We start from the raw sequence: 25509 nt of genomic DNA on the forward strand, positions 1-25509 counted from the left end.
TAAATGTTCATATGCGATTTCCTCTGCAGCAAAAAAAAACAAAAAACTGAACAAGACATTTAGAACAAGGAGCAGATATACAGCCGTCCAACGACATGGATAATCACACACCTGGCCTCAGCCCGCGCTATACGGACAGTCTTTATACATCTCGCCTGCGCGGGAGCTCCTCCCACCACGCCAGGAGGAGGGGCTTCGTGAAGACCACGCCCCCGCCATGGAACGGTCGTCCAGAGCCGCCACTGTCACTTACATCCGCCCTGGCGCTTCCGATTCCCCCCGGGCTCGTCAGCCGGGTGGACCGGGGAGAGGAGCGCACGTGTGTGTGATAAGAGAGCCCCTAGCCTCCCACAGCGCCCCCTCTGTGTCTCAGTCACATCAGCATGTCTTTGTGGTGGCGTGCGATGTGCTGGCTCTTCTCCGAGGGCCTGCGGAAGCCCTTGGAGCAGTAGTCGCAGCGGTGGGGGTAGTCCTTGGTGTGGATGGAGATGACGTGGCGCTTGAAGCCGGAGGCGTCCGTGCTGTTGTACTCGCAGTACTGGCACTGGTACACCTTGCGGCCGCTGTGCGTCTTCAGGTGCTTCTTGAGCTCGGCGGGCTGGCGGAAGCCGCGCCGGCAGCGCTTGCACTTGAACGGCAGGTCCTTGGTGTGCACCGACAGGATGTGGCGGCTCAGGGCGAACGGGTCGGACGTGGCGAAGCTGCAGTGCCGGCACTGGTGCACGCGGTTTCCCCGGTGGGACTCGGCGTGCTTCTTGAGCTCCGAGGGCCGGTGGAAGCCCTTCTCACACACGTCGCACTGGTGCGGGAAGTCCTTGGTGTGCACGGAGATGACGTGGCGCTTGAGGTCGGACGAGTTGGTGCTCTTGTGCTCACAGTGCGGACACTGGTGCGTCTTGTGGCCCTGCACCGTCTCCACGTGGCGCCGGAGCTCGCGCTCGTCCGGATACGCCTGCGGGCAGTGGCTGCACTTGTAGGGCAGGTCGGCGCCGTGCTTGCTCTTGATGTGCGTCTTGAGGTTGGACTGGTCGGCGCAGCGGAAGTGGCAGTGTGGGCAGTGGTAGGGCTTCTCGCCCGTGTGCGTGCGCATGTGCTTCTTGAGCTCCGACGGATGGCGGAAGCCCTTGGCGCACTCCACGCATACGTGCGCAAAGTTCTTGCTGTGCACGGCCAGCAGGTGGCGGTTGAGCAGGCCCTGCTCCGCCGTCTCGTAGTCGCAGTACTTGCAGTGGTGGAGCTTGGGCTCCTTGTCCCGCAGGATCAACTTGTTGGAGCCCAGCGGGCTGGCCTCGTGGTAGCGCCGCGTGTACTCCGTGTACTCTGGGCTGCGGTCCCCGTGCTCGCCGCCACCCCCTCCCCCTCCTCCCCCCCGGGGCGCCAGCAGCTTGTGGCTCTCCAGGTGGTTGTGGAAGTTGACCTTCTTGTTGGTGGTGAAGTCGCAGTCGGTGCACTGGTACTTCTTCTTGAGCAGGTGGTCCGGGTGGTTCTTCATGTGGCAGCGGAGGAACCCCCGCGAGCGGAACTTCTTGGCGCAGATGTGGCATGGGTACACGGTGAGGGGCAGGCCGTCCGGGCCGATGATCACCGCTGGGGGGAGGGGCACAGGACAACACGTTATGGTAAATGGACTGCACTTACATATGGATGCATAGAGCCCCTGATATCCCCCTTTTATGCTGCTACCCCCCCCCCCCCTTTATTTAGTGTATTTTTGGTTCTGTAGCCAGTGTTTCTTTTCTACTGCTGAAACGTGTCATTTCCCCCCGGTGGGATCAATTAAGTATCGATCTTATATAGCGCTTTTATCCAAGGCGCTTTACAGTGGCCTCTCATTCACACATTCACGCACCAATGGCGGCAGCCACCATGCAAGGCGCTAGCCTGCTCGTTGGAGCAATTTATGGGTTCAGTGTCTCGCCCAAGGACACTTCGACATGTGGACAGGAGGAGCCAGGATTCGAACTGCCGACCCTGTGATCGTTGGACGACCCGCTCTAACTCGTGAGCCACAGCCGCCCCGTTCCACCCCGTCCTGGTCAGAAACCTGCTCTGTGTGTTGAGCGTCTGACTGGGGCTGTATTCCACATGCTAGGGCTCTACCCTTCGATAGGAACATAATCGGGGCCACGCCCACCTACGCCATATTGAAGGGCGTTCCAATCCGAAGGGTGCAAAAGTACTCCCTTTGAAGGGCCCTTCGGAACGGTCGTTTTCGAAGTGAGCAAGCGATGGTCACTTTTGCTCCCTTCACTCCCACAACTCTTTGTGACTGCGACGTCTCCGGTCAATAATTTATCAACAAATATGGTGGGCGTTTAGGGGACAGTAATTTGGCAACCTAGCTTAAAGGTTTGCGGACATTGTAGAATTTATTTTAGCTGATATCTTAGTTACACCATGATTAAACTAACTACCAGTAGTTTTTTGTTATATGTGTGGTCATTGTTCAGTTTGACAAATTTACGATCTAGCCCAAGTTAGCAGCTGCTGTTTAGCGATGAGAGACAGAACTCCAGCCCAGGTGATAACCCTCCGTTGCGGGAGGAGAGGGTGCGTCAGTCGGCTGTGATCCTTTTTAAAAAAATATATTTTTTTAGGGCTTTTCCGCTTTAATGGGACAGGAACAGTTTGAGAGAGACAGGAAACGTGGGAGAGAGAGAGAAGACATGCGGCACAGGACCCGAGCCGGGAATCGAACCCGGGTCCGCCACCTGAAGGACTAGCCTTCATATGGGGCGCGCCTTACCCGGTGAGCTACCGGGGAGCCCCAAGTCGGTTGTGATCCTTGACAGTACCAGCCTACGTTATGTCTGAATACAATCCAACAGCTATTTCCCAATAAAGAATCCCCCCAGTGCACAAGCAACTCCCACAAAGATAATAAGCACACGCTGGCAAGATAAAGTGGGGAAGTACCAAGCAAAGTTGTTTGGCTGAGATATGAATGGGAACATCGGACGCAAAACTAGCAATGATTAGCCAATCGGCTACAGCTGTGTCAAACTCAGATGCTTAAACAAGTGAAGCTCATTAATTTACTTCGTGAAATTCTCTGATGACCTCACCGTTTTAGGCTTATAATAGTTTGGGATCAGGACACATCACTTTCCCACTCCGAAAGCTTAGCTTCTGTTAAGATAGGATTCATTCATAAACATCCATTCATTAACAATGGTTATGGTTAGCTATGGCTTGTGACAGGCTATTGATACAGCATGCGACCGCCCTGAAAATGGCGTTGAAGGGCATTCCAAACAAGCGTTATTTTGACAGCCTACTCCCTGTCCTTCACAGTGCTCTACGAAGGGAAGACACTCCGTCGGGGTGTAGGGCGTAGAGTGTAGGGCGTAGGGATGAGCCCTTCGCTTTGAAATACAGCCCAGGAAATGCAGCAATCCTTCCTGTAGCAACACCCTGGGCTGCGTTCCGAATCGCATACTACCCTACTATATAGTATGCCAAAACAGGATGTAGTATGTCCCAATACATAGTGTAGGAGCCATGTGTGTGTTTATTATTTGTAGTTGTTTGGGTAAGGTTATTATGAATTTGTTATTGGTTATGTGGATGCACTCACTGTTGTATGGGCACTTAGGTGTGGGAGTGACAATGGGCGTGTACCTGTAGCTGGGGCCTACTAATTGCTCTAGCCTGTGCACCTGTTGGGTTTTTTGGTAATGGTGGGGTGAGCACGGGGAAAGAGGAGACTATTTGTTTACCGCAACACTCTGCACTGGATAATATTGCCTCCTTGCACTCGCCTACTTATAATGCAGAAATTGGTCTGGATTGACATGCAATGTGAAATGGAATAAAGAGGTAAACGTTAATAGCAGACGCAGACGTGGATTTGTTGTGCGCGTAATTCAATTGACAATTTCCCTTGCTTAGCCTACCGCGGCTGTTTTGAAAGTTGGATCGCCAGTCAGCCGCAATATAAGTAAACAAATATTGGATAGCCTAACCGAGTTGGATTTACAAATTGTTTTCGGATTCCTGTGATCGTATTGGAACCCTACGCAAACGAGAAACAAAGGATTTACAAATTGTTGTCGGATTCCTGTGATCGTATTGGAACCCTAAGCAAACGAGGAACAAAGGAGGTACGCTATTGGCTACATTCATTACCCGGCGTCTTTGATTCATTCATGCCCAGTTCACTGCTACAAGGCCTAAGACGAAGACGACAACCATCGCTTCATGTTTGCGAACAAACTATTCTCCTAACTTCCGCAGCACTCGATTGTTGCGTTGTGACAAGCAGAACAATTTGCCTGTTGCTGCGGACCCTTTCTTAAAAATGCTGCTTAAATAACTGGATTATGTGCCGTATGGCTGTGAATGGACTTTGCATGATTTCCGATCATTCATAAATAAAAATGGAGCCTGAAGTGTCAAATGTGTATCCTAAAGAGAATCTAAATGCAAACGAACAATCAGAGAGAAGACAGATTAAACTCACTGCCAAGGCATTGGTATGTAAAATTGAAGGTATTCAAAAGGAACGACAAGCAAAGGTCAATAAACTTAAAGGTGTTGTGAACGTGATAAAAGAACTTTTGCAAAATCAAAATGAACATAATGCACAAAGTATCCAGTCTCATCTTGATAATTTATACGTGCTGTTTGATGATGCAACTAAACTCCATGATGCTGTGATTCCCTTGCTTCCTCAAGAAGAGCAAGAAAAACAAAATGCTTGGTTTACAAATATACAAGAACATAATGCTTGGTTTAACAATGATGTAAAGAAATGGCTCTCTGATGTAAATGTCCACACTGGTAGCGCCCAAGATCGCACAGGTGATGCTCTCACCTCGTCTCATACATATCAATCTGGTGTTGTGGAAAATGATAAAAATGAGCTTCATGTTGATGAACACGCCCAGAATGATGCTCACCTGTCTACAAGCGCTCAGAAGCTTACCACACAACAGGATGTTGCTATTGTGGTAAATGATGATATTAAACCAAGCGACAGTGTCTCAAATGCTTCAAAACGAATAACAAGGAAAAGGAGTTCAGCTGGAAGTCATGGAAGTAGGTCCACTGTTTCATCTACCCACTCAACACGTATCAAGGCTGAAGCAGAGATGGCCGCACTTGTTGCTCGCCAAAAACTGTTGAAAACCAAGCATGTCCTGGAAGAGCAAGAGGAGCTGCTCAGAAAAAGAAGGGAGCACCTGGAGTTGGAAACGGAAATAGCCGCATCAGAAGCTAAACTAAATGTTCTCCGTTTCTCTGGTGGCTCTTGCATGTCTATCACTGTCCAGAGTAAGGCAGATGGAATGCATTCATACCTGGAAAGGAATAAGGATAAAACTCAACCATTGGATGTTGAAGCTGAGACATTTGTGCCTAGGGCAGCAACGCAAAGCCTGGAAGCATCACTTGGTGCAGCAGAGGGCCAGCAACGTTCTCATTTGTTGGATGCTAGGCCCAAAGCGGATGTGTTACTGCATCCTCAAGCATCCCTATCCACCCAGTTGCCTCAGCTGGACCCTCGAACTATGCTGTCTAGCCAGCCACCAATGCTGGGATCAAATAGATTACTGCGTCCTCAATCAACGCTATTCACCCAGTTGCCTCAGCTGGACCCTCAAGTTGTGCCGTCTAGCCAGCCACCAATGCTGGGACCAAATATGGTGCTGCATCCGCTAGCCATGCTGACCAGCCAATTGCCTTTGTTGCAGCCAAATCCTCAGTCTCAGGCAGGACCGCTCCATTATGCATCTTTAATACAGAATGGCTCTAATTCTGATCACCTTGTATCAGTCTTGCAGAAACAAAATGAGATAACATCAATGCTTGTGGAGCAACAGTTTCTCACTTTCCTCCCAAAAAGAGACATTCAAGCCTTTGATGGGGATCCTTTACAGTATCAAGCATTTATAAGAGCCTTCGAACATAACATTGAGCAAAAGGCTCGCAGTCCTAAAGATCGCCTATACTTTCTTGAGCAATATGTCAGAGGCTGTGAACACATGCCTCAGGAGGAAGGATATGCCAAGGCCAAACCTTTACTCCAAGAGCACTTTGGCAATTCTTTGAAAATCGCTTCTGCCTATATGGAGAAAGTCTTCACATGGCCTGTAGTAAAATCAGAGGACGTGAAAGCCTTACAGGCATTTAGCATCTTCTTACGACAATGTAGTAACGCAATGGGAGGAGTACATTTCAGTCATGAGTTGGATGCCCCTACTAACATGCAAATGGTCGTGAAGAAGTTGCCTTATAAGCTCAAAGAAAGATGGAGAGAAGTCGCCTGTAATCTACAAGAGAAGTTTAATCGTAGAGCTACCTTTCGCGTCATTGTTGAATACATCGAAAGGCAAGTAAAAATTGCAAGCGACCCACTGTTTGGAGACCTACATGATCCTCCAGTAGCTGCAGCAAGAAAGGAAGTGAGAATTTCTAAATCCCAAACTTATACTAAGGCCAAAGGAAGTATCTTCGCCACTACTGTCGCTACTGTGGACAAAAGGACAAGACACCAAGACAAGATGATTGAATCTGGTGTAAAAGGAGAAAAGACTTCGCCTCTTGGAAAAAACTGCTTGTTTTGTGGAGCAGGACACATCTTGGACCTGTGTCTTCTATTGGAAAGGAAGTCACACAGTGAGAAGATGTCCTTTTTGAAGGAGAATGGGGTGTGCTATGGCTGTTTGTGCATTGGGCACAGAAGTAAAGATTGCAAGAAACGTCTTTTCTGTAAAGTCTGCAATCTAAGGCATCCCACTATGTTGCATATCCTCTCCAAAGAAACTGAAGCTGGTTCAGTGCAAGCAAAAATGGTTCAAGTGAATAAAAAGGAAGCAGAAACAGCAGGTGGCAGAGCTTTGATCTCTGTACAAACCAGCGGGCTCACTGGGGCCAGTGAGCGTGATTGCACACTTTCCATACTACCCGTCCAAGTGAAGTCTAAGAAAGGAAATGAAACACTCATCACATATGCCTTTCTAGATCCGGGGAGCTCTGCATCATTCTGCACTGAAGGTCTCATGAATAGGCTGAGTCTCAACGGGAGAAAAACTGGTATCCTCCTCAGGACAATGGGTCAAGAGAAGGTTGTTAGCAGCCACACCGTGACAGACCTGGAGGTAGCTGGGCTTGGTACAGACTGCAGACTGAAGTGGCCACACCTAAAAGATGTGAAGATAGCTGAGATTGACTCAGAGGTGGACCTGCTCATTGGGACTAATGTTCCCAGGGCCCTAGAGCCGTGGGAAGTTGTTCGGAGTGCAGATGGCGGCCCTTATGCAGTAAAGACCATGTTGGGATGGACAGTGAATGGGCCGCTGAGAGGAGACTACATTGCTGACTCTGCTTGTGTTGAACGAGAAGTCACCATTAACAGGATTTCCGTTGCCACACTTGAGGAACTGTGGAAGCAGCAGACAAAGGTTGACTTCCCTGAATGTGTTCAAGATGAGCAGCTTGGGCTGTCTAGAGAGGATCGTCGTTTCATGGAGTCTGTTACTGCGTCAGCCAAGCTGATGGACGGGCATTACAGCATCGGCTTGCCCTTGAGAAAAGCTGACACAAAAATGCCCAACAATAGGAATGTTGCAGTGCAACGTGCTTTGAGTCTCAAAAGGAGGTTCACTAAGGACAGTCTGTTCTACGCTGACTATACAGACTTTATGAGTGACATTATCGCAAAGGGCTATGCTGAGAGAGTGCTGGTCGAGGACCTGGGCCGTTGTGATGGGAGAGTTTGGTACATACCACACCATGGGGTGTACCACCCACAGAAGAAGAAGCTGAGGGTTGTCTTTGATTGTGCGGCAACATTCCAGGGAACATCTCTAAATGCCCAACTTCTTCAAGGCCCAGACCTTACCAGCTCACTGGTTGGTGTCATAAGTAGATTCAGAAAAGAGCCTGTCGTGCTTATGGCAGATATCGCAGCTATGTTCCACCAGGTCAGGGTACCAAGATCAGACTCTGACCTGTTACGTTTTCTTTGGTGGCCTAATGGAGACCATAGTCAGGATCTGGTGGAGCACAGAATGGTGGCCCACCTGTTTGGAGCCACATCTTCTCCTAGCTGTGCATCTTTCGCCTTGAGGAAATGTGCTGAAGATAACCAAATCCAGTTCAGTCAAAAGGCTGTGGACTCTGTTCTCCATAATTTTTATGTGGATGATTGTCTTGTGTCAGTTGGCTCTGAAGAGGACGCAGTATTGCTTTACCGTGAACTCTGTGCTCTTTGTGCAAAAGGAGGCTTTCAGCTTACTAAATGGATTAGCAACTGTCGCACGGTGCTTGCTGCCATACCTCAAGAGGAAAGGTCCCAGGAAGTTAAGGATCTGGACCTGGATAGCGACATGCTGCCTGTGGAAAGGGCTTTGGGTGTACAGTGGTGCGTCCAGTCAGATTCCTTCAAGTTTAAAATCAGGCTCCGGGACAGGCCACTGACAAGGAGAGGAATCTTATCTGTCACCAGCTCCATCTATGATCCCTTAGGATTCCTGTCACCGGTTGTGCTCGCTGCCAAAAGAATCCTTCAGAACCTGTGCAGAAGTCAGTTGGGCTGGGATGACGCTCTGCCGGTCACTGCTGCCAAAGAGTGGACTGCCTGGCTAGAGGGGCCCCATCAACTGGAGGAGTTTGAGGTTGGCAGGTGCTTGAAGCCTCCTGACTTTGGAGAAGTCTCTTCTTCCCAGCTTCACCACTTCGCAGATGCGAGTGAGGATGGATATGGGACTGTGACTTACCTGTTACAGCATAACATCCAGGGGCAGGCCCACTGTGCCTTTGTGATGGGAAAGTCACGTGTGGCTCCGTTGAAATCCATCACCATTCCTCGCATGGAACTGGCAGCTGCGGTGGTGGCGAGCAGAATGGACAAGCTGTGGAGAAAAGAGTTGCGGATGCCATTGCAAGAATCTGTCTTCTGGACGGACAGTACGTCGGTATTGAAGTATATCAACAACCAGACTTCAAGGTTCAAAACCTTTGTGGCAAATCGTGTGGCGGAGATACTCACATTGTCCAGCTTATCTCAATGGAGATACGTGAACACGGCAAGTAACGCCGCAGACTTGGCTTCCAGGGGAGCTAATGTGAACATCTTCTTGAGAGCGGAGGCTTGGGTGCAAGGACCTATGTTTCTTGTGGAACCTGAGGTGAAGTGGCCAGCAAACATTGACCTCTCTGGAAAGTTCTCTCCAGATGACCCCGAGATCAAGACGGCTGTGTCTGTGAATGCAGTCCAAGCTGAAGAGCAGATGGATTCAGTTGTGCACTTCATCAGTCATTTCTCCTCTTGGACTCGGTTGAAAAGGATGATTGCTTGGCTGCTCAGGTTCAAAAGTTTGCTACTGGATCTTGGACAAAGGAGGAAGCAGTTGAAGGAAGCTCTCACTCAGTCTGGCCTGGATAGAGAGCGGCTTGAAAAGAGGCTTCAAGAGGAGATGGAGGGTGTTAAGGCGCAGGTTGCAGGAGATCCTCTTTCAGTCGAAGAGTTTGACAAGGCAGAGAAGGCAATTATCTGTTTTTGTCAAGGAAAGAGGTTTCCGGATGAGATGACCTGTTTGCAGAAAGGAGGAGGTGTGAAGAGGAGTAGTCATCTCTACAAGCTTGACCTCATACTTGAAGATGGTGTGCTAAGAGTTGGGGGTAGGCTTGGTCGGGCAGCCATGCCAGAAGAGGCAAGACATCCTGCTATATTGGCTAAGGACCTCCACATTTCTGCCCTTGTTCTCCATCACGTGCATCAAGCCACAGGGCATGGTGGACGTAATCACATGTTGTCGCAGCTGCGCCAGAAATACTGGATCCCAGGCGCCAGCGTTGCCATAAGGAAGACTCTGTCAAAGTGTGTTGTCTGTCGTAAACTCAATGCGGTACCAGGGACTCAGCGTATGGCAGATCTCCCTGTGGATAGAGTTTCTCCTGATGAGCCTCCTTTCACTCGAGCTGGGGTGGATTGCTTCGGGCCTTTTGGAATCAAGCGAGGCCGGAGCATAATCAAGAGGTATGGAGTTATCTTTACATGCCTGGCTATAAGAGCTGTACACCTGGAAGTACTGTCTTCATTAGACACTGATTCCTTTATCCACGCCCTCAGACGCTTCGTGGCAAGGCGTGGTCAGGTGCTGGAGTTGCGTTCAGACAATGGCACAAACTTTGTCGGGGCTGAACGCGAACTGAGAGAAGCAATGGGAAAATGGAATCATGTGCAGATCAGCGACGAACTCCTTCAGAAGGGCATCAAGTGGATTTTTAATCCCCACCACTGGGTCTCATCACGGTGGAGTATGGGAGCGTCTGATAAGGTCTGTGCGGAAAGTGCTGAATTCCATCTTGAAAACACAGAATCAAGACGAAGAAGGCCTCCATACAGTCTTTTGTGAGGTTGAAGCCATTATCAATAGACGCCCGATAACTAAAGCTTCCACCGATCTGAATGACTTGGAAGCGCTGACACCTAATCATCTCTTGCTTCTCAAGTCCAAACCATCGTTACCCCCCGGGGTGTTTCAGAAAGAGGACATATATGCCCGTCGACGCTGGAGACAAGTACAATATATGTCTGATTTGTTCTGGAGGCGCTGGATCAGAGAGTACTTGCCTCTATTGCAAGAGAGGCAGAAGTGGCAGGGTGCCAAGCGGAACTTCGTCCCAGGAGACCTTGTTATCATCTTGGATGATTCTGCTCCACGCAATTTTCGTGGCTCATTGGAAGAGTTGTGGAAGCAGGTCGGGATGAAAAGGGACATGTTCGTCGGATTCGTATCAGGACGAGTACAGGATTCCTGGACAGACCCATCACTAAAGTGTGTCTTCTTCAGGAAGTGGAGGATCAGTGAAGATCTAAATGGACTACATTATGGACTCTTGAACATTTGCTTCGTTTTTGTGGATTATGGGCATTTTATTACATCTTTTTGTGGATTATAACATTTTTGCTCTTTTGACTACATTTTGTGGGCTATGGACTATGTGGATTACTTGTGTTTTTGGCTACTTTTTCATGGACATATTGGTATTGTCATGGACATTAATGCGCACAGTACGTGCGTGCTTATACTATTCCTTAGAATTGTTGGTTATATGTCATTCATTAATCATGTAGAGTTGATTATGTGTAGCTATAGCTGTGGTAACGATGCAGATTGCATCTTCTTTCTAGATGTGGTTAAGCCATTTAGTGTGAGTATTAGATATTGATGGGTTATGGGTAGCCTACAGAATGTTTGCGTGGAACGTTAGTAATTACTAACGTTTTATCTCCTACATATTTGATTATTTAATTATGGCCTTAGCATAATTAGGGGCCGGAATGTAGGAGCCATGTGTGTGTTTATTATTTGTAGTTGTTTGGGTAAGGTTATTATGAATTTGTTATTGGTTATGTGGATGCACTCACTGTTGTATGGGCACTTAGGTGTGGGAGTGACAATGGGCGTGTACCTGTAGCTGGGGCCTACTAATTGCTCTAGCCTGTGCACCTGTTGGGTTTGTTGGTAATGGTGGGGTGAGCACGGGGAAAGAGGAGACTATTTGTTTACCGCAACACTCTGCACTGGATAATATTGCCTCCTTGCACTCGCCTACTTATAATGCAGAAACTGGTCTGGATTGACATGCGATGTGAAATGGAATAAAGAGGTAAACGTTTATAGCAGACGCAGACGTGGATTTGTTGTGCGCGTAATTCAATTGACAATTTCCCTTGCTTAGCCTACCGCGGCTGTTTTGAAAGTTGGATCGCCAGTCAGCCGCAATACATAGTATGCCACATGCAGTATGGCAAAAATACCAGGATGTCCTACTACATCCGGTCGTATTTTGCAGTATGCAAGCCAGCAGGCTTTTCTGGCTATTCTGACCCACAATCCTGTGCGCAGCGGAAATGTGCGTCACGTGTGAGTCGTGACAGCTGTAGACGAATGTCGCGTTATGGACAGCGACGGATGTGGGCAAATTTCAAGGAGCAATGTTATGACAAGGTAGTATGTCCCAATTGGATGCCTACTGCTTGCAGAGTACGTACTTTCTAAGGGCAGCTGTAGTAGGTACTGGTAGTAAGAAGTAGAAGTATGTGATTCAGAACGCAGCCCTGATCTGACGGGACTGGACTGGACTGCTACGCTGCGCAGAGCAGCATGGGCCTCCGCCTGTCCAATCAGAGATCAGAGATGACCTCAGGACGGGGAGGGAGGCAGATCAGAGATGACCTCAGGACGGGGAGGGAGGCGTGTGCGGGCCTAGTGTCTGACGGCGTGGTCGTACCGGTCTGGAACTGCCGCGCCTCTCCCTTCTTCTTCTTCTTGCTCTTCTGCTTCAGCATGCGGTTGGCTGCCAGGCTGTCTCTGATCTGCAGGTAGGGCGTGGCAGCGCCGTTCTTCAGCGCGTCGGGGTTGTTGCCCACACCCGTCACACCTGGAATCAGAATGCGCTGTTACCTTCGCATAGAGACCGACCAGGATGTAACCTACTACTGTCACATGCATCACAGATATAGGCGGGAAACGTGCTTCTTCAGACCGAGATTAGACACCAAAGCTGTGTTCGAAACCGTTCACTCACTATTCCCTATGTGGTGTTCTCACTATAGTGAACTATATAGGGACCGATAAAACGGTTTTCGGACACCACACAACGCCATTGGGTTGGAAAGCAAGCAGAATTGCCCAGTAACATGTAAACAAACCCAGCATTAATGGCAGCAGGTTGAAATTTACTCAGGTAGTATTGAGTTTCCATGCTCAGTTTTGAATAAATTCCAAATAAATAGTTGAAATTCTAATGGTGTGCAAGTGTGGTTTTGTTAACTAGTGTTGTCTGCTAGCAAGCTGTCAAGTTGCACAGTGATAGCCAGTTATCTTACAAGCTCATGACTAGCAGCAGCTTCCATAACGTTAGTGCTAACGGTAGCTGTCGGTGGCTAAAGCAGTTAGCTAACTTTACAACGATGATTCCTGTAGCTATTTTGATGTTGTTGGCTCAACTACTGTTTTTCTGGCAGGAACGGATTAGCAGCAAAGAGCTACAGCGAATCATCATAACGTTAGCCTGCGTTAGCCACTGAGCTACCGTCTGCTTCATGTCTTCTCCTTCCAGCGTTGCATTGTGGTACACCGGAGAAAGTGTTGTGTACATTCTCTGTTCACTAGAAATCGCTGCAAATTGTGGGTATTTTGCAGTGGACTATAGTGAGTGAAATTAACCGTTGAGAATTATAGAAAGCTCTAGAGGAGGGCGGAGCATCTATAGGAAGCTCTAGAGGAGGATGGAGCATCTATAGGAAGCTCTAGAGGAGGGCGGAGCATCTATAGGAAGCTCTAGAGGAGGGTGGAGCATCTATAGGAAGCTCTAGAGGAGGGTGGAGCATCTATAGGAAGCTCTAGAGGAGGGTGGTAGTGAGAATGATGAGCATCTATAGGAAGCTCTAGAGGAGGATGGAGCATCTATAGGAAGCTCTAGAGTAGGGTGGTAGTGAAAATGGAGTTGTCATTTACCGCAGGCAGCCGCCCAGGACACGGGGACAAACATCTTGTTGTTGGGGGAGTCGTCCAGGTGGGAGTCCTGCCCTGCAGCTGCCTCGTCCTCTCCCACGATCACCTCCATGTACACCTGCTCCGCCATGTCCGACGCGTCTGGAACACACACACAGGGCTCTAAGCTAACATTTTTACTAGGAGCACATGTGCTCCTAAATGAAAAAATGTATGAGCACAGAAAGAAATTTAGGAGCGCAATGGAAAATTTAAAATAACAAATTTTTATTAGCAACACACATATTAGGCCTACTGCCAACAACAATAAACAATAATAACCTGCTCACCATAGGAGCTCTCATCCTCTCCTACTATACTATTCCCACACACTTCATCAAGTGCATTGGTCCTAATGAAGACTATACTATTCCCACACACTGCATCATGTGCATTGGTCCTAATGAAGACTATGGCCCAATCCCAATACCCCCCCTTAGCCCCTACCCCTACATTTTGCACGTTCACGCGTAGGGTAGTGTGTCCCATTCCTTTTAGCTTCTAGGGCTAGGGGGCATATCGAGGGCTAGTGGACGTTCAAACAGTCCTCCAAAATGAGGGTTTTCAGATGCTGACTTGGAGGGGTATATGAATTTTCACACAATGCTTTGCGAACTTAGGCAGGGATATGAAACATAGCTGCTGGTGCCGTGAAAAAACGTGGGAAGAAAGCCCAATATCTTCGCAAATAATCATTCAAAAATTGTAAAATCCGTGGAAAAGCTTAGTTTAATGCAAATGCAAAGGAACATGTCATTGGATCGTTATGACACGCATTTCAGGAAAACGCTTTTTACGATGTCTGCATTTCATTGCATTTTGATGTGGATCCAGTAAGTTACTGGTAGGCTAGGGTGCAATGTTGAATCAAATTGAATCAATAGAACTTTACAGTTGATTCGACTCCCCCGGGCCTCACTGAATTCCCCTCTCTCCTTGGTTCCACTTTGCCGGGCAAAATACGATTGAATGGGCTTCATTTTCTTAACGTTACTGGCAGGGGCATTTGGCGTCTGCACAGTCGTTTTTGAGTGAGGGCAGCTGAGCTGTCATCGCGCGTCATAACGAGAGTTCTGCGCGTTGCAGTCGTGGGACTTGTAATAAAAATTAAAATAAAAAAGTTGTGGAACTTGGAACTACTAGTTTTGTATACGGGTGCGCGAAACTTTGACTAGTTTGATTCAATTTGCATGGATTTATTTTAGGCAAAAAATGCGAGTGAAATAGTTGAAAACAGTACTTGCACAGTGTGCTCCTAAATTATTTTTTCTGATCACACAAAACTATTTTTAGTCGCAAATGCAAGTAAAATGGTCGCACCTTAGGAACCTATGAGAATCCTAACATGTAGAACAAGCAAGCGTTCAGGGTGGGTCGATCTTAAGTCCCTTCCCCCACATTTCATCTGGAGAGGGATAATCCAATCAAATCAAATCAAACTTTATTTGTATAGCGCATTTCATACACAGAGGCAACACAATGCGCTTTACAGAGATAATGAGATCAGTGAGGGGACAAAGACCAGACCCTCCCAACACAACCAGGTTCCCTTCCTGTCTTCAACATGCAATCAGTGTCAGAATAATCAGATCAGTGTTTGCTAATCACATTTCTCCTGGGGCGATCATGATCTTAACAGTGAGTAAATCAACGGGCGGTGACCGATACTCACTGATGTCCTCCTCCTGGTCTTTGACGGCCATGTAGACCATCTTCTCCCGTCCCAGCCGGCCTCCAGCCCCAGACTCCAGCACCGCGTGGCCGTTATGGAACTCACTCTCGGACACCACCTCAGTCCCTCCTGCAAACACACGCACACCATTATGGACACACGCCTGTAGTTTGCTGGCTTTTCGGACACAGATTAAGCGCAGTCCTTGACTAAAGGGTTAGCTCTCGCTCTCGGTTCTCCACTAGGCTTTTCCACAAGGCCTCATTTGTGAAAAGCGTCAGGGAAGAGTAGCCCTGTAAATGTAGTCTCTGTGGGGCAAATACAGAACAATTAAATTCCCGTTTTCTATTCTGTGCAGATTGTCATATATGTTTGTGCTGACTCGCCTATCTCCACGTCGTCATCGGCCTCGGCTTTGAAGATGTAGACCTTGATGACCTCTGAGCCGTCCTGCTTGTTCTCCTCGTCCTCCATCACCTCCGTGCTGATCTCCAGAGGAGCGTCTCCGATGTCCAGCTTCTCCCCTACGTCGTCCACTGACGGCACATACACGCGCACACACACAGACACACGTGTTTAAGAGAAGGAAATCTTTTCCTCGGAAGAAAGAATGCATTTTTCAGTGTCAAACACGTAAGGGATCATCAAGGAGGAGCTGTGCATTATAGGGTTTGGATGCACGACGCTGAGGCGGATAACAACCCGACGCCAAGCGGAGTGAAGTGCCCTTCTAACCGTATAATAGCTCCGAGTTGATTATCCCACTTATACCATGGGCATTTTGCCAAATATAATATGTGCCATTTACTCACATTTCTACATTAAAATATAGAGAAATACACAGTTTATGCCTCAGTTTGTTGCCACAGTTTGTCCCTCAATCTGAACTAGAACGTGTTGCTATGGACGGCTTGGATGAATCTGCACCTTCCTAGGTTGCATTGCGAGCTAGCCATGAACTAATGCTAACGGTAAATGTGATTGGACAGTGGGCCTATGTTTGGCATAGGGCTGGTTTGTAAACCAGGCACCTCAATCCCAGAATCAATAATCTCCATTTCCATGTTATATGCTTGTAAAGTTAGCTTGCTTATCATTGCCACTTGCCAGACAGCCCGGAGTTAATAACGTTAGTTGATAGCTTGTAACCAATCACCATAGAAACATCAAAGAGCTCAGCATTCAAAGCCATTTACTGTTGCTATAGATACAGCGGTGCATGAATCTAGTTGGGCTACTACATCTGAGACACTATGGGAACCGACAAAGCTACAACATATTTCCAAACAGGCTTTATTTTGATAAACAGACCACATATTGGGAATCTACCTGTTTACTTTGGCCAGTGAAACAAATAATTGGAATATATATATATATATATATATATATATAATATACATTGGAATGTTGAAACAGTGAAACATGTTATGTAACATCCCATAGTTAACATGGGTTTAATGGCGCAATGATTTAGAACGGTGATTAAACTGCAGCCGAGGTGTGCGTTATAAGGTGTGCAATATAGAGTTTTAACCACCACCCCTCCAGCCAATCAGAATCGAGTATTCACCCAGACCATGGTATAAAAGACTATAACGCATTTATTATACTTTTTATTTTATTTATTACAATATTTTATAAAATTGTCATTTTTACTTTTTCATTGTTTTTACACTGTATTTTAATTGATTTATCTTCATCTTTTATTGTGTTTTATCTTCCATCTTATTTTCCTGTTTTGGTTTATTTTATTTTCCTCAGTGGAAGTCTATGGCAGCGCCTATAACCGACCGGTCGCTTGTTACGAAACTTTGCACAGTGATAGAGGATCGTGCCCTGAGGCCATGGAATAAAGCTTACATTGATTGGCCAAGGGTGGCACTATAGCAACCAACTGAAATTGCGAACTTTGAACAGACATATCTCATGCACTGTTTGACCTAGAGTCATGAAACTTTGCACACACCTCTCCTCACGAGGAGGAACCCATAACTTGCGGTATGCATATTTTCTGCCATTTAAAATTTTTCGAAAAACGCTTAAAATCTATCTCCTAGGAAGTTCCACCAATCTGCAACAAACTTATTGTAAACAATCAGGGGAACAATATCTAAAGTTCCATCTCGGCAAAAGTTTGAAAAGTTGTAAAAAAGAGCCACGATGAGACAATGAAGATTGCATTGAGCGTGGCTTTTCACATAGAGGTGTATACCTTCTGAATGGTTTGACGGAAAACCACGACACTTTGTAAGCATATCACTACCCATAAACGGAGGCTAACCATCCATTATTGGCTTGATCAAACACAATGGGAGAGCTCATTTCAGGGTTAAGGCCTAACGATTTTTTCGAAACTAAGTTGGTACAGTGGTACAAGCTCAAATAAGTTGGTACAGTATGACAGTAGCTCAAATTCTTAAAAGTGGCAAAAACGCAATAGATTGCTGTAGCGCCCCCTGTGGCCAAATGGGTTTAATAATGCTTGTGTGAGCAGGTCATGGAATACTCTGTATACAACTGTACTGGAAAGGACATGACCAGATTACATTTAGATGTTGACATAAGCATGTTTTGTGCTTGCAGCTATATTTATGATTATGTTTTATTATTATTAAGGGTATGAGGCAACAACGTTGTGCTCTAGCTGTGCCAGACTCACGGGATATCATGAGGTAGTCCTCAGAGTTGCTTCTGTCGTCGTCGTCGTCTTCCTCCTCGTCCGTCTGCAGGGCCACGGCATCCCCAGCCAGCTGCTCCTCCTCCTGGGCCTCCTCCTCCTCCTCCTCCTCCTCCTCCTGCCCCAGCACCTCCTCCTCTGCCAGCTCCTGCTCCAGCACCCCCTGCTGGTGCTCCGACAGCAGCTCGGCCACGAAGACCTGGTCGGGCATGTCGTGGTGGTGGTGGTGGACCAGGCTGGACGTCAGGACGTGGTGGTGGTGATGGGAGTCCAGAGCTTCCTGTATGGCAACCTCCGACCCCAGGATGGACCCTGACATCATCACGCCGTCCGACGAAGCCATGTCCTCCTGGTCGAGCTCCTGCTCCTCCTCCTCGGTCTGGAGGCCCTCCACCTCCACCTCTGCCTCCAGGCCCTCCACCTCCTCCTCCAGGCCTTCCACCACGTGCGCCTCCAGGCCGTCGACTTCCACCTCCGCCTCCAGGCCCTCCACTACCTCCGCCTCCAGGCCCTCCACCTCCTCCGTCTCCAGGCCCTCCTCCTCCAGGCCCTCCACCACGTGAGCCTCCAGGCCGTCGACCTCCACCTCCGCCTCCAGGCCCTCCACCACCTCCGCCTCCAGGCCCTCCACCTCCTCCTCCAGGCCCTCCACCACCTCCGTCTCCAGGCCCTCCACCTCCAGCCCATGCTCCAGCAGGATGCCTTCGTCGGTCATCACGTCGGAGAGCAGCATGCCCTCGGGCACCGACACCACAATGTGCTCCCCGTCGATGTGAGCCAAGCCCCCCATCCCCGCCACTGCAGACAAGGTCAGAGTCCAGTCACATTTAATCATACAGACTGAGATACAAGATTCATTTTATTCGTCACAGTGAAATGTACCGTAATGTATGGCGTAGTCACAGTGAAATGTACCGTAATGTATGGTGTAGTCACAGTGAAATGTTGCTGCAATAGATACACAGATACAATGGAAGCTCCTCGAGGGAAATATTTCATACTTCGTTTGATGGTTGGGGTTGTTTAGAAACCCAACGCTAACCAAACATACAGTATCTTAACAGACTGCGGTTGGGCCGTTACTCCATGTTGAACTGCTGTGATGAACTATGGACTGCGCTTCCATAGCGCCTGAAGGGACAAAGCGCTTTACCATGGCCTCTCATTCACACACCAATGATGGTAAGCTGCCATGCAAGGTGCTAGCCTGCTCATTGGGAGCAATTTGGGTTTCAGTGTTTTGCTCAAGGACACTGAACCGAGCCTGGATTCGAACCGCCAACCCTGCGGTCAGAGGATGGCCCGCTCTACCCCCTGAGCCCGAACCACCCCACTACGTACCAAAGTCCTGCATGATCATGGTGTGGGGCATCTTCAGCTCCTGGGTGTGCAGCTCCAAGACCCCGCCGCCCTGGTCCATCTCTAGGGTCTGGGACAGGCTTGGAGAGACGGGCACACAGCATGTCAAAGATCCATGGTTAACTGTGTGTGTGTGTGTGTGTGTGTATGTGTGTGTGATTGAGTGATAAGACATCAAGGACCTGACATCAGAAGTGTGTGTGTACCTTCACATTTGATAGCGAGACCCTCTAAAATAACAACGTGCTGTTCTTGCTCCCTCCTTCCATCGGGGTGGGTTATCCTGTAGAGAACAGGGCAATGAGACGTTATTGAGACCCTAACCCTGACCCTAACCCTGACCCTACCCCTAACCCTGACCACAGCCGATACAAGCACTGATCACAGTCTCATGAACTCAATTCAATCAATCAATCAAAGCTTTATTTGTATAGCGCATTTCATACCCAGAGGCAACACAATGCGCTTTACAGAGAACAAGGGAGGTGGGCATACGACCCACTCTCTACATATTCCAATTGCATCACTGTTGTCTCCTACGCTAATGAGATTAACATTCTCATTATGCATCCTTGTTATGTGATTCTGTATGTGATGTTGAGTTGGCATGAGGTCAAGCTAGTATTTAAATAGACCTGATTCAGGGTTCAGTGATATTACAACACACTCTACCGCACTGTGCCGCTGCAGAGGAGCGCAGATGGGAGAAGGTCAGTCCTCTTGTGTCCAAGCAAATACTCACCAGGGTATCGGTGCTCAAGACCTGCTATGACTCACCAGGGTATCAGTGCTCAAGACCTGCTATGGGGATCTGGTCACGTCACTCAGCGCCCAGGCGTCTTGCATCCTAAAACACAATAAACAGTCTTTTGCAACTAATATCATTGCTCCAACACCATTTCCCAAAACCGTCAGTACTCAAAGTTCTGTTTTTCTCTGTATTATATCTGTGGGTCAGCTTTGCAGGTCTTCTTTTACAGGTAAAGCACCTTGCCATCTGCTCCCAGAGCTACGCTGCGCTGTCCACTATAGTCCAGGTATAAGGCCACAGGCCGGGCGGGGGAGGACTGAGCGGGTGCTACTCGTCAAAAAGGACGACAAATGCACGACACACAAGCATACTGAGGCACAACAGAGCTTTGAGTACTAGCCATCCTGGGCGGAGCAATGGTGCAATAGCCTGACTGTTTATTATCGTTAAGGACGCAACAGACCTGGGCGCTGAGTGAGGTGACCAAACCCCATAGCAAGTCTCTGGACATTGACACTGTGGTGAGTTATGTCTTTGTTTGGACACCAAATAAGCAAACTAGGCTGATTTGCGCTCCTCTAGGAACATTGCAGGGTGGTAGTGAACAGTATGCAATATCAACAAGCCTCGAATCAGGTCTAGTATTACTGTTTCAACAGTTACAGCGATGTGCTCTGCACACTGGATATGGTGCTGCAGTTACTACACTTGTTGCAGCTTTCTCAGTTTACACACTAGGCATTCACAGCTGCTGGTAAGTCCATATGGCCACACTGCACATGAGTGACATACTAAGACAGATGCTCGCAGACACAAGGAAGTGGCCGGTGATGAGAAGCAGGAAATACTAGCTACTCTATTTCCACAGTTAGTCTTCTATGTCATGAGATCAATGCTATTGATTGAATGACACCGTCGAGCAGTGGCTAACGTTACACCGCTGCAACCGTGAGTTAAACAAATGAAAGAAACAACCTGCAACACTTCTCTGGGTCTATCTGAGCCTAATACATCCATGATCTGAGCACACACCCCTTCCTCCACGCATGGGTCTATCTGAGCACACACCCCTTCCTCCACGCATGGGTCTATCTGAGCACACACCCCTTCCTCCACGCATGGATGCTTCTCAGCCAGATGAATGGCTGCCATCACAACTCATGCGCTCCCGACTGCAGGGCGGCAAACTGGTGCTCAGTCCTGCAGCCTCCCTCCTCTCCTTCCAGCTAACCAGCTAGTTTATAAACTAGGTATTACTGGGACCTGTGATAAATGGCTACGTACATATTTTAAGCGCTACGTTGACCAAATTTGTAAATGTAACGTTACGTTAATAACGTGTGAGTTAGTGGGCAGGTGTTGTGAGCATCAGCTAGGGTATAGCAGGAAGCTAGGGTTAGGGTTAGCTAGGGTATAGCAGGAAGCTAGGGTTAGGGTTAGCTAGGGTATAGCAGGAGGCTAGGGTTAGGGTTAGCTAGGGTATAGCAGGAAGCTAGGGTTAGGGTTAGCTAGGGTATAGCAGGAAGCTAGGGTTAGGGTTAGCTAGGGTATAGCAGGAAGCTAGGGTTAGGGTTAGCTAGGGTATAGCAGGAAGCTAGGGTTAGGGTTAGCTAGGGTATAGCAGGAAGCTAGGGTTAGGGTTAGCTAGGGTATAGCAGGAGGCTAGGGTTAGGGTTAGCTAGGGTATAGCAGGAAGCTAGGGTTAGGGTTAGCTAGGGTATAGCAGGAGGCTAGGGTTAGGGTTAGCTAGGGTATAGCAGGAGGCTAGGGTTAGGGTTAGCTAGGGTATAGCAGGAAGCTAGGGTTAGGGTTAGCTAGGGTATAGCAGGAGGCTAGGGTTAGCTAGGGTATAGCAGGAGGCTAGGGTTAGCTAGGGTATAGCAGGAAGCTAGGGTTAGGGTTAGCTAGGGTATAGCAGGAGGCTAGGGTTAGCTAGGGTATAGCAGGAGGCTAGGGTTAGCTAGGGTATAGCAGGAGGCTAGGGTTAGGGTTAGCTAGGGTATAGCAGGAGGCTAGGGTTAGCTAGGGTATAGCAGGAGGCTAGGGTTAGGGTTAGCTAGGGTATAGCAGGAAGCTAGGGTTAGGGTTAGCTAGGGTATAGCAGGAGGCTAGGGTTAGGGTTAGCTAGGGTATAGCAGGAGGCTAGGGTTAGGGTTAGCTAGGGTATAGCAGGAAGCTAGGGTTAGGGTTAGCTAGGGTATAGCAGGAGGCTAGGGTTAGCTAGGGTATAGCAGGAGGCTAGGGTTAGCTAGGGTATAGCAGGAAGCTAGGGTTAGGGTTAGCTAGGGTATAGCAGGAGGCTAGGGTTAGGGTTAGCTAGGGTATAGCAGGAGGCTAGGGTTAGCTAGGGTATAGCAGGAGGCTAGGGTTAGCTAGGGTATAGCAGGAAGCTAGGGTTAGGGTTAGCTAGGGTATAGCAGGAAGCTAGGGTTAGCTAGGGTATAGCAGGAAGCTAGGGTTAGGGTTAGCTAGGGTATAGCAGGAGGCTAGGGTTAGCTAGGGTATAGCAGGAAGCTAGGGTTAGGGTTAGCTAGGGTATAGCAGGAGGCTAGGGTTAGCTAGGGTATAGCAGGAGGCTAGGGTTAGCTAGGGTATAGCAGGAAGCTAGGGTTAGGGTTAGCTAGGGTATAGCAGGAAGCTAGGGTTAGGGTTAGCTTAGAGCTGCAGGTAGACCCGTCCATGCCAGACCGGCCCTGCTCTGGAAACTCTGTTTCTATCTGAATCTCGCGCGCACTAGAGATGTGAGGGTTAGGATGTCTCGAGCTGCAGCAGGCGAGGTCCGGCCGAGAGCCGCCATTTTGTTTAGCTTTGTAGCTAGCACTGCTAGCAACGCTTCCTTATTAAATTCCAGCTGCTGCTGTATCAGTAACCGCAATACACAGTCGTTATAATATAACAACATATACAACGACTTAATTGATTATACTGATAAAGTGCTTAATGCGTTGCTAATATTGTACGTCGACGGTTTAGCTGCCTAGCAAGCTAACAGGCTAGCAAGCTAACAGGCTAGCAAGCTAACAGGCTAGCAAGCTAACAGGCTAACCGCGCTAGCGCATGCGGCACAGTCCTGTTTTCTAAAGGGCTGAAAAGGGCCCGACTGGGCCCCAGTGGACCGTTTGATACACGTTTTCAATCAATCCAAAATTATTTACCTGCTTATGAATTCCTTCAAATCTACCGGTGATTTTTTCTCCTTTCTTGATTGGGTGTGTTAATGTTTGGGTTTGTTTTTCGACAGTAAGCTAAGTGCGGCCTGGTCTTTTGGATCCCCGGGTACTCTTTGCAAGGCCTCGGCCAATCAGGTCGCTCCGCTCAGCCAGGGAGGCGGGGGGGAGGGGGGCCTCATCCATCCTGGGGGGGAGGGGGGCCTCATCCATCCTCTCCATCTGCGTCACGCAGCACAGGAGAGCCGGAGGACCAGTTGATGTCAACTTTACTACCCAGTTGTTGATTATGGATGTTGTACCATTGTCAAACCAAAAGAGAGCTTTGTATGTGTGCCTCCCACGGTTGGTAGGGAGCATTAGTGCACATTGGCTCCCGTGGTATTCCACATGGATAGTATGTCTGTGACTAGTCAGTAACCTCATACGTTCTCACGTGCATATTGGCCTTTGTCATTAATCTGTGAAAAACAAATAAAAGAAAACAATAGCGTGTTAACTTCCTGGGTAGTCTTTATTTAATTGTCATTTCAGCTCCTAATTTCCAGAGGCACTCCAAAGAGGGTGCATAGCTGGTAGACTAAGGCATGTATCCTTCGTGCATGAACAGGTTATTTTGTCGTAACAGTGGTAACCAAAAGCAAAACACTCAGATTCACCGACCAATATGCAGTAGAAACAACTGGAAAATGCATACAGTATCTCCGACTACAAGATATTCAGGATTTAGAAACGGTGTCAGCTGAAAATGCACCTTGGCACAAATGTACAGTATACCCCGACACTTAAATTTTGATAAATCATGTTTTTTTCTCTATCAGTGTTATTTAAACAGTAGTTGTAAGGGCAGTGTGGTCCAGCTATGTTGCATTGCTGAGCCAGCAAAGCACAAATACAACACAACATACAGCATATTCATAAAGGAAAGGAATCACAACCCAATCATTCACAAACGTCTGAAGAACCTTTCCCACGGATCAACGCGGGGAAGCACTGGAAGATCAGAGTTATTACCATCACATTATACCCAATCAGCTCCTCCTTATGGGGACGCGTCACGGAAAGTAAACATCCAAACAAACAAAATCAAAAACATGCAACAGTCAAATTTAGATCACCTTCATCTGTTTAACTTCACACACCAGTTGATCCAAAAACACACTTCATCCCATCTGTTCATTCTGCGTAGGCTACGGCTACAGGATCAACACTTAAGAGTTCCAGCAGGCTCCCATTTACAGCAATCATACAAAATATTGACTGGGAATAAACATAAACATAAAAACATGTCCTCTGGTAGGTCCAAATTGGTCCATAAGGTGAGCAGAGAGTGAGTGAGCATGTGTGTGTGTGTGTGTGTGCCCGCTCCTCTCTGCGTGTGTGTGAGGTGAGAGGGAGGGTCCGTGCCAGGGAAGGCCGTACAGCTGCCCGTCCAGACGCCGGTGTCCAGCCTGCGTCCCAGTGCGGCCGCAGGTCAGTGGGGGGGGTGTTCAGGTCGCAGGTCAGTGGGGGGGGTGTTCAGGTCGCAGGTCAGTGGGGGGGGTGTTCAGGTCGCAGGTCAGTGGGGGTGTGTTCAGGTCGCAGGTCAGTGGGGGGGTGTTCAGGTCACAGGTCAGTGGGGGGGTGTTCAGGTCGCAGGTCAGTGGGGGGGTGAGCAAGTCAGTGGCAGGGGTATTCAGGTCGCAGGTCAGTGGGGGGGTGTTCAGGTCGCAGGTCAGTGGCAGGGGTATTCAGGTCGCAGGTCAGTGGCAGGGGTATTCAGGTCGCAGGTCAGTGGCAGGGGTATTCAGGTCGCAGGTCAGTGGGGGGGTGTTCAGGTCGCAGGTCAGTGGGGGGGGTGTTCAGGTAGCAGAGAGGTGGAGGTCCTCATCGCTGGTCCAGTCAGCAGGTTGGGACTCAGTAGCAGCCCTCCTTCCAGGACTCGTCTGACGTCGGCCCACGACTCGTCATCCCCAAAGACCTGTCCACAGAGACAGACATCAGTACATAGACCTGTCCACAGAGACAGACATCAGTACATAGACCTGTCCACAGAGAGACAGACACATCAGTACATAGACCTGTCCACAGAGACAGACATCAGTACATAGACCTGTCCACAGAGACAGACATCAGTACATAGACCTGTCCACAGAGACAGACATCAGTACATAGACCTGTCCACAGAGAGACAGACACATCAGTACATAGACCTGTCCACAGAGACAGACATCAGTACATAGACCTGTCCACAGAGACAGACATCAGTACATAGACCTGTCCACAGAGACAGACATCAGTACATAGACCTGTCCACAGAGAGACAGACACATCAGTACGCAGACCTGTCTGTTGAAAAAGCACTGATACACAAAATCAACCAATCAAAACCACTT

At 48.5% G+C, this 25509-nt stretch overlaps 2 protein-coding genes across 2 annotated transcripts in view; both read right to left on the reverse strand.

Annotated features, from left to right (window-relative positions):
* Window positions 1-200: 200 nt before the first annotated feature.
* znf711 (zinc finger protein 711) lies at window positions 201-23242 on the reverse strand. The gene is made up of 10 exons (XM_084459634.1): window positions 23123-23242; window positions 19994-20063; window positions 19423-19499; window positions 19199-19296; window positions 17840-18655; window positions 15567-15716; window positions 15181-15309; window positions 13473-13610; window positions 12244-12393; window positions 201-1587 (listed from the first exon to the last, which is right to left on the reverse strand). Exons 4-10 carry the CDS (start codon window positions 19275-19277, stop codon window positions 374-376), a joined length of 2676 nt encoding a protein of 891 aa, XP_084315760.1. The 5' UTR covers window positions 19278-19296; window positions 19423-19499; window positions 19994-20063; window positions 23123-23242; the 3' UTR covers window positions 201-373.
* Window positions 23243-24826: 1584 nt separating this feature from the next.
* Window positions 24827-25509, reverse strand: part of LOC311326709 (SLAIN motif-containing protein-like) — a 17942-nt gene continuing 17259 nt past the window's right edge. The window contains exon 9 of the mRNA XM_084459652.1: window positions 24827-25094. Coding sequence (XP_084315778.1) covers window positions 25031-25094 — 64 coding nt within the window. The 3' untranslated portion in view covers window positions 24827-25030. The remainder of the gene's footprint in view (window positions 25095-25509) is intronic.

The sequence above is a fragment of the Borostomias antarcticus genome, assembly GCF_949987555.1.
Source record: "Borostomias antarcticus genome assembly, chromosome: 28".
Classification (NCBI taxonomy): domain Eukaryota; kingdom Metazoa; phylum Chordata; class Actinopteri; order Stomiiformes; family Stomiidae; genus Borostomias; species Borostomias antarcticus.